This window comes from Silurus aristotelis, assembly GCF_946808225.1.
Source record: "Silurus aristotelis genome assembly, chromosome: 6".
Classification (NCBI taxonomy): Eukaryota; Metazoa; Chordata; class Actinopteri; order Siluriformes; family Siluridae; genus Silurus; species Silurus aristotelis.
This window is the reverse complement of record NC_139579.1, coordinates 33,030,234-33,039,793: the sequence shown is the minus strand read 5'-3', so window position 1 is coordinate 33,039,793 and position 9,560 is coordinate 33,030,234. Positions and strand designations below refer to the sequence as shown.

Genomic DNA, 9,560 nt, shown 5'->3' with positions numbered 1-9,560 from the left:
CCCACGACTTCAGCAACTGGACACAGGAAAGACGAAAACAGTCAGAAGGAAATCATTTATTGTGTGAAGAGAAAGATAGAAAATAATTCAATAATTTCTATAACTATTACTCAATATTGCCTTCACTTCAGTAACATCTCTTTTCTTACTTGTTTTTTTTTTTTTTATTATTAAAAAATTAAATTAAACAGAAAATGTTAGAGCACAAATTGTATATATAAACTAATAATCAAATAAAAATTTTATTAAAAACTAAAAACTAAATTCCATTCAGTGAATAAACAAACAAACAAAGAAACAAGTTTCAGGTAAATAACTAGTAAAGTAAAGTAAAATATGAAGATAAAAAAATTATTAATCTACAAACAAATAATAATAGATTTATGTACACAAAGCCAGCTCCATGAAGATCTTCTTTCCATGGGTTGAAGTGGAAGATCTGCTATAAACCTCCAACCCTTTTGAACACCTTTGGGATAAATGTCCACACCTTTGGGGTAAATCTCCACAAAATCTAGTGGAACATCTCCCCAAAAGAATGAAGGGTGTTATATATAAAGAATATAAACTGAAGTGTGATTATTACCTGGATGGCAAACGTTCCGACTCCACCTGAGCCTCCGAGGATGAGGATTCTGCAACACACACACACACACACACACACACACACACACACACACACACACACACACATACAGAAATTCCAAATAAAAAAATGATTCCATCACAAACAACAAACAAACATATAAACAAGTGTGAGGTTTAAAGTGAAACCTGACAAAAGCATTTTAATATACAATAGCCAGTTCTCATTAGAGAAGACGTGTGTGTGTGTGTGTGTGTGTGTTGCGCACATGTCCTCACTAATGAGTGTGTCCGTGTTGGACAGCTTAGCTCATTTAGAGTGTGGGATGTGACAGAATGGATACAGGGTTTGTGTGTGTGTGTGTGAGAGAGAGAGAGAGAGAGAGAGAGAGAGAGAGAGAGAGAGAGAGAGAGAGAGAGAGAGACCGTTTTTTCGAGCAGTTGTCTTTGTTCAGACTGGCCGTGTTGACGAGAGCCGACCAGGCCGTAGCTGCAACATATGGAATAGACACTGCATCTGTGTGACTCAACGACTTAGGCTTGTGAGACACCTGTGAGACACACACACCACACACCACACACACACACACACACACACACACAGCACTTTTCTCAGTAATGCCTTTTATTCTTTGGACTTTAGAAATCAGTGATACATAATACATTTAAACATGTTTCCAAGCAAACACACAGACAGACAAACAGACAGATAGACAGACAGGTACAGCTCCATAAACAGAGACAAACATGCAGCTGGACGGACAGACAGACAGACAGGCAGGCAGACTGACACATAGCTGGACAGACAGACAGACAGACAGACACAGCTAGACAGAGACACACAGACAGACACACAGCTGGACAACCAAAGACACACACAGCTGGACTGAGACACACAGCTGGACAGACAGACAGACAACGTCAGTCAAACAAATACAATCGGATAGATACAAGTAGACAGACACATAATGACAGACAAGTTAATAAACCTCTCCTTGAACTGCCACCTTAACGTGGTGGAGGGGTTTGAGTACTCGAATGACCCTAGGAGCTATGTTGTCCGGGGCTATATGCCCCTGGTAGGGTCTCCCAAGGCAAACAGGTCCTGGGCGATGGGTCAGACTAAGAGCGGTTCAAAACCCCTTATGAGAGATACTACATCAGGGACCGTGACGTCGCCCGGTATGGCGCAGCCGGGGCCCCACCCTGGAGCCAGGCCCGGGGTTGGGGCTCGTATGCGAGCGCCTGGTGGCCGGGCCTTCCCCCACAGGGTCCGGCCGCGCTCAGCCCGAAGGAGCGCCGTGGGGCCGCCTTCCAGTGGGCTCACCACCTGCAGGAGGGACCGTAAGGGGCCGGTGCTAAGAGGATCGGGCAGCAGTCGAAGGTGGAGGCCTCGACAACCCGATCCCTGGACACGGAAGCTAGCTCTAGAGACGTGGAATGTCACCTCGCTGGCGGGGAAGGAGCCTGAGATTGTGCGTGAGGTTGAGAGGTTCCGACTAGAGATAGTCGGGATCACCTCTACGCACGGCCTGGGCTCTGGAACCACACTCCTCGAGAGAGGATGGACTCTTTACAACTCTGGAGCTGCCCATGGTGAAAGGCGTCGGGCTGGTGTGGGTTTGCTTATAGCCCCCCAGCTCAGCCGCCATGTGTTGAAGTTTACCCCGGTGAACGAGAGGGTCGTTTCCCTGCGCCTCCGGGTCGGGGATAGGTCTCTCACTGTCGTGTGTGCCTACGGGCCAAACGGCAGTATAGAGTACCCGGCCTTCTTGGGGTCTCTGGGAGGGGTGCTGGACAGTGCTCCGACTGGGGACTCCATCGTTCTACTAGGAGACTTCAATGCACACGTGGGCAGCGACAGTGACACCTGGAGGGGCGTGATTGGGAGGAACGGCCCCCCTGATTTGAACCCGAGCGGTGTTCAGTTATTGGACTTCTGTGCTAGTTACAGTTTGTCCATAACGAACACCATGTTCAAGCATAAGGGTGTCCATCAGTACACGTGGCACCAGGACACCCTAGGCCGTAGGTCGATGATCGACTTTGTGGTCGTTTCATCTGACCTGCGGCCGTATGTCTTGGACACTCGGGTAAAGAGAGGGGCGGAGCTGTCAACTGATCACCACCTGGTGGTGAGTTGGATCCGATGGCGGGGGAGGAAGCTGGACAGACTCGGCAGACCCAAGCGTACTGTGAGGGTCTGCTGGGAATGTTTGGCCGAGCCTCCTGTCAGAGAGATCTTCAACTCCCACCTCCGGCGGAGCTTTGACCAGATCCCGAGGGAGGCCGGAGATATTGAGTCCGAGTGGACCATGTTCTCCACCTCCATTGTCGAAGCGGCCGCTCGGAGCTGTGGCAGTAAGGTCTCCGGTGCCTGTCGAGGCGGCAATCCCCGAACCCGGTGGTGGAAACCGGAAGTAAGGGATGCCGTCAAGCTGAAGAAGGAGTCCTACCTGGCCTGGTTGGCTTGTGGGACTCCTGAGGCAGCTGACGGGTACCGGCAGGCCAAGCGAACTGCAGCCCGGGTGGTTATCGAGGCAAAAACTCGGGCCTGGGAGGAGTTCGGTGAGGCCATGGAGAAGGACTATCGGCTGGCCTCGAAGAGATTCTGGCAAACCGTCCGGCGCCTCAGGAGGGGAAAGCAGTGCCCCACCAATGCTGTTTACAGTAGAGGTGGGGAGCTGTTGACCTCAACTGGGGATGTCGTTGGACGGTGGAAGGAATACTTCGAGGATCTCCTCAATCCCGCCGTCACGTCTTCCATTGAGGAAGCAGAGGCTGAGGGCTCAGAGGCGGACTCGTCCATCACCCAAGCTGAAGTCACCGAGGTAGTAAAGAAACTCCTCGGTGGCAGGGCACCGGGGGTGGATGAGATCCGTCCTGAGTACCTCAAGTCTCTGGATGTTGTGGGGCTGTCTTGGCTGACACGCCTCTGCAGCATCGCGTGGCGGTCGGGGACAGTGCCTCTGGAATGGCAGACCGGGGTGGTGGTCCCTCTTTTTAAGAAGGGGGACCGGAGGGTGTGTTCCAACTATAGGGGGATCACACTTCTCAGCCTACCTGGGAAAGTCTATGCCAGGGTACTGGAGAGGAGAATACGGCCGATAGTAGAACCTCGGATTCAGGAGGAACAATGTGGTTTTCGTCCAGGCCGTGGAACACTGGACCAGCTCTATACCCTCTACAGGGTGCTGGAGGGTTCATGGGAGTTTGCCCAACCAGTCCACATGTGCTTTGTGGATTTGGAAAAGGCATTCGACTGTGTCCCTCGCGGCGGCCTGTGGAGGGTGCTCCGGGAGTATGGGGTCGGGGGCCCTTTACTAAGGGCTGTCCGGTCCCTGTATGACCGAAGCAGGAGCTTGGTTCGCATTGCCGGCAGTAAGTCAGACTTGTTCCCGGTGCATGTTGGACTCCGGCAGGGCTGCCCTTTGTCACCGGTTCTGTTTATAATTTTTATGGACAGAATTTCTAGGCGCAGCCAGGGGTCGGAGGGTGTCCGGTTTGGTGACGACACGATTTCGTCTTTGCTCTTTGCAGATGATGTTGTCGTGTTGGCTTTATCAGACCAGGACCTTCAGCATGCACTGGGACGGTTTGCAGCCGAGTGTGAAGCGGCTGGGATGAGAATCAGCACCTCCAAATCCGAGGCCATGGTCCTCAGTCGGAAAAGGGTGGCTTGCCCACTTCAGGTTGGTGGGGAGTTCCTGCCGCAAGTGGAGGAGTTTAAGTATCTTGGGGTTTTGTTCACGAGTGAGGGAAGGGTGGAACGGGAGATTGACAGACGGATCGGTGCAGCTTCTGCAGTAATGCGGTTGATGTACCGGTCTGTCGTGGTGAAGAAGGAGCTGAGCCGCAAGGCGAAACTTTCGATTTACCGGTCAATCTACGTTCCTACTCTCACCTATGGTCATGAGCTCTGGGTCATGACCGAAAGGACAAGATCCCGGATACAGGCGGCCGAAATGTGCTTCCTCCGCAGGGTGGCTGGGCGATCCCTTAGAGATAGGGTGAGAAGCTCAGTCACTCGGGAGGAGCTCAGAGTAGATCCGCTGCTCCTCCACATCGAGAGGGGTCAGCTGAGGTGGCTCGGGCATCTGTCTCGGATGCCTCCTGGACGCCTTCCTGGGAAGGTGTTCCGGGCGCGTCCCACTGGGAGGAGACCCCGGGGAAGACCTAGGACACGCTGGAGAGACTATGTCTCCCGGCTGGCCTGGGAACGCCTTGGTGTCCCCCCGGAAGAGCTGGAAGAAGTGTCTAGGGAGAGGGAAGTCTGGGCATCTTTGCTTAGACTGCTGCCCCCGCGACCCGGCATCGGATAAGCGGGAGAAGATGGATGGATGGATGGAAGTTAATAAACAGATAGACGTTTTAAAACACACTCACTCACACACACACTCACACACACAACAGCGTCTGTTATTAAAGAAGACACATGACGAGTCAAGCAGAAAGAACAGAGTGACTCAGTGGTTCTCATTAAACAACACAGTGGACACTGCAGCCTTTGTGTGTGTGTGTGTGTGTGTGTGTAATTTGGGTTAATTGGACACAAAGGGATGTTAATTATTAAGTGCAGTACACAGACGTGAGGAGAGACAGGTTGTGCAAGGACACCAGACTCTGTCCTGTATAAACCTTCTTCTCATCACGATCCTCCTTTTAAACCACTTCCTGCTCCATGTCCACTTTACCTTATAAGGAGTTTGTGGGCGTGACTATATGTAAATAAGCCGTAGATATTTGAACACTTGATGTGTTAATGGTGCGTTACCTCGTTAGCGCTGAGCACGACGAACTCAGACAAACTGCCCTGCTTCCACGGAGGGATCGCCGCCCAGACCTGACACACACACACACACACACACACACACACACACACGGTTAGGACTAATTATATATCCTTCCTTCAGCTTCTTCTTGTTCTTCTTTCGGCTTCTCCCATTAGGGGGCGCCACAGCGGATCATCCTTCTCCACACCCCCCTGTCCTCTACATCTGCCTCTTTCACACCAACTACCTGCATGTCTTCCCTCACCACATCAATAAACCTCCTCCATGGTCTTCCTCTTTTCCTCCTTCCTGGTGGCTCCATCCTCAGCATTCTCCTACTGATATATCGTCCATCGTCGTCACTCCATCGTCGTCACTCCCAACAAACATCTCAACATCTTCAGATCTGCTACCTCCAGCTCCACCTCCTGTCTTTTACTCAATGCCACTGTCTCTAATCCATACAACATCTCAGTTCTCACCACAGTCCTATAAACTTTCCCTTTCACTCTCACAGATACTCTTCTATCACAAATCACTCCTGCTATCACTCTTCTCCACCCACTCCACCCTGCCTGCACTCTTTTCTTCACTTCTCTAACACACTCTCTATTATGTTACACTGTTGACCCCAGGTACCTGAACTCCTCCACCTTCTCCACCTTTTCTACCTGCAACTGCACCCCTCCGCTGCCCTCCCTCTCATTCACACACATGTATTCTGTCTTACTCCTACTGACTTTCATTCCCCTTCTCTCCAGCATGTACCTCCACCTCTCCAGGATCTTCTCCACCTGCTCCCTACTCTCACCACAAATCACAATATCATCCGCAAACATCATAGTCCAGGGAGACTCCTGTCTGACCTCGTCCCTCAACCTATCCATCACCACTGCAAACAAAAAAGGGCTCAGAGCCGATCCTTGATGCAGTCCAACCTCCACCTTGAACCAGTCTGTCGTTCCTACTGCACACTTCACTGCTGTCACACTGTCCTCATACATGTCCTGCACCACCATCACATACTTCTCTGACACACGAGAGATAGAGAGAGAGAGAGAGAGAGAGAGAGAGAGAGAGAGAGAGAGAGAGAGAGAGAAAATGAGAGGGAAAGAAAGTGAAAGAGAAAAATAGAGAGAGAACGAGAGATACGAGAGATAGAGAAAGATAAGCACAAGACCAAGAAATAAGAGAGAAAGAGAGAGAGAGAGAGAGAGAGAGAGAGAGAGAGAGAGAGAGAGAGAGAAAGAAGGGAAAAGTTCAAATTCAAGGCACACCAAGCTGCCACTCCCGGGCCCCTGAGCAAGGCCCTTAACCCCATAACTGCTCAGTTATAAAACAAGTCTTACCCTAACACCTTACCCTTACTCTAATTCCTTACCCTAACCCCTGCCTCTATTCCCTTACCCCTTACTCTAATTCCTTACCCTAACCACTTAATCTAATCCCTTTGCCTTACCCTAACCCCTTACCCTAACACCTTACCCTAACTCTATCCCCTTATCCTAACCCCTTACCCTAACTCCTGACTCTAATCCCTTACCCTAACTCTAACCCCTTACCCTAACCACTGACTCTAATCCCTTACCCTAACCACTTAATCTAATCCCTTTGCCTTACCCTAACCCCTTACCCTAACACCTTACCCTAACCCTTACCCTAACACCTTACCCTAACCCTTACCCTAACCCCTTACCCTAACCCCTTACCCCTTACTCTAACCCTAACACCTTACCCCTTACCCCTTACTCTAACCCCTTACCCCTTTCCCTTACCCTAACACCTTACCCTTACTCTAACCCCTTTCCCCTGACTCGAATCCCTTACCCCTTACTCTAACCCCTTACCCTCACCCCTTACTCTAATCCCTAACCCCTTACTCTAATCCCTTACCCTAACCCCTTATTCTAATCTCTTTCCCTTACTCTAAGACCTTTCTCTAACCCTAACACCTTAACCCTTACTCTAATCCCTTACCCTAACCCCTTTCCCCTGACTCTTACCCCTTACCCTTTACTCTAACCCTTGCCATAACACCTGGCCCTTAACCCAACAATTTACCTGACTAATCTCTTACCCCTTACTCTAACCCCTTAGCCCTGAATCTAAACCCTTACCCCTGACTTTAATCCCTTACCCCTGACTCTAATGCTACTCTTACTCTAATCCCTTACCCTAACCCCTGCCTCTAATCCCTATCCCCCTTACTTATTACTCTAATCCCTTACCCTGAACCCTTACTCTAATCAAATTCCCTTACCCTAACCCCATACTCTAATCCCTTACATTTTACTCTAATCCCTTACCCTAAAACCTTACTCGAATACCGTACCCCTAATTTATTACTCTAATCCATTTCATTTACCCTCACCCCTTTACTCTAACCCCTTTCTTTTCACTCTAACCCTATCCCTTTACCCTAACACACACGCACACCCCCCATACGCGTGCAGACACCTTCCCCAATATTCACACACACACACACACACACACACACACACACACACACACACACACACACACACACACACACACACCATCATCATCGTTGCACGCTACCTGATCTCCTGGTTTGAAGTACGCCACGTCCAGACCACACTCCATGATCACCCCCGAGACATCACGCCCCAGGATCAGAGGAAACTCGCTACCCGACTTGTTAATGTTCAGAGGGTCGCGCTTCATGGCCATAGTGGCTGCACCGTAACCTCCTGGCAGAGGTAACAGTTAATGTTATTATATAACCAGCTATAAAAGTAGAGTTTATTCACAAATACCAACACAACAAATGTACCTTTTTTAACTGCATGATTTCAGAGAGAATTCAAACGTACAAGACAAAACAAATCCATCAATACCACAAGGACAAAAGTAATGGCACCCTGAGCATGTGAGAGTCTGTGCTAATCGTGGCTCTGCATTTGTGTGGTGGCTATTTTGCGGGGTTTTTTTGCCCTCTATGGATTTTTGTGGGCGGAGCCAAACATAACCAGACGGTGACAAAACGTGAAAAAATTCAAATGTTGTGTAAAATTTATTTATTTTTTGTAGATTTTGGAAAGTGTGGAAAGTTTTCCACCAAATATTATAAACGAGGAAAAACAAGAGGTGTAGAAGGAGGAGAGGGAAGGGGAAAAAGAGGAGAAGCAGGTGAACAGAAGGAGGAGTGAAAGAAGAAAGAATATAAGACAGAGAGGAGAAAGGAAGATATATATTTTTTTAAAGTAGGAGAAGCAAGAGGAGAAGCTGGGGATAAGAAGAAGAAAGAGTGAAAGAAGGAATATGATAAAACGGCAAGAAGGTAAAGGAGGAGGGAAAAGGGAGAACAACAATGGAAAGAAGAAGGGAATGGGGTAAGAATGAAGATGAAAGAGAAGTTGAAGTGTGATAAAGGAGAAGGGGAAAGAAGAAGAAGGGAATGTGTAAAGGAGGAAGAAGAATGAGGAGGAAGATGAAGGAGAAGGGGGAAAATGTGAAGACAAATGAGAAAAAAGAGAAAGAAGAAGGAATGAGAGGAAGAAGTAAAGGAAGAGGGAGAAGGAGGAGGAGGAAGATGAGAAAATGTAAAGAAGAAGGAAGAAAGTAGAGGAGTGGAGGAGAAAAAAGTGTGGCAGTTTTTCAGAAGTTTATTTCAGACTAAAACACAAAATCTGATCATGAACCCATAGTGTTTTCACTTTAAACACACACACACACACACACACACACACACACACACACACACACACACACACACACACACACACCCCTCCTTGAGATTACAGAGGGCAGCTTTAATCCTCACACTCACCCCTCATGTTGACATCCAGGGGGTTGAGTGCGGCTGCGTGCACCTGGACGATCACCTCGTTGGGGTAGAGGATGCTGGGAAACGCGGCGTTCTTGGTGAATCTGAACACACTGTTGTCTCCGTAATGATCAATAACCCAAGCCTGCATTACAGCCTGCAGCCTGGGGCACGTGCTGAAGGATCTTACACCTCCTGTGTGTTTATTCAGCCTGAGACATACACCTGCACACACCAGCTTTCTGAACACACGCATGCTGCCGAGCTTCTCTCACACACACACACACACGCGCACTACTCGTAAACCCGGTGCGTGTTAACGCCGCAACACTGCTGGAATCACAACAAAGTCAAATTCAAACAACATACAGGACATGGCCTTTGACCTTTCTGTTTGAACCAATCAGACGCCGATT

The 9,560-nt window shown here is 49.1% G+C and overlaps 1 protein-coding gene across 1 annotated transcript in view; it reads right to left on the bottom strand.

Annotated features, from left to right (window-relative positions):
* Positions 1 to 9,535, bottom strand: part of rtn4ip1 (reticulon 4 interacting protein 1) — a 15,848-nt gene extending 6,313 nt beyond the window's left edge. Inside the window, exons 1-6 of the mRNA XM_083544814.1 lie at positions 9,148 to 9,535; positions 7,917 to 8,068; positions 5,360 to 5,428; positions 1,012 to 1,136; positions 587 to 635; positions 1 to 16 (exon numbers count right to left, since the gene is read on the bottom strand). The exon at positions 1 to 16 is cut by the window's left edge and continues 121 nt beyond it. Coding sequence (XP_083400940.1) covers positions 1 to 16; positions 587 to 635; positions 1,012 to 1,136; positions 5,360 to 5,428; positions 7,917 to 8,068; positions 9,148 to 9,400 — 664 coding nt within the window. The 5' untranslated portion in view covers positions 9,401 to 9,535. The remainder of the gene's footprint in view (positions 17 to 586; positions 636 to 1,011; positions 1,137 to 5,359; positions 5,429 to 7,916; positions 8,069 to 9,147) is intronic.
* Positions 9,536 to 9,560: the final 25 nt, after the last annotated feature.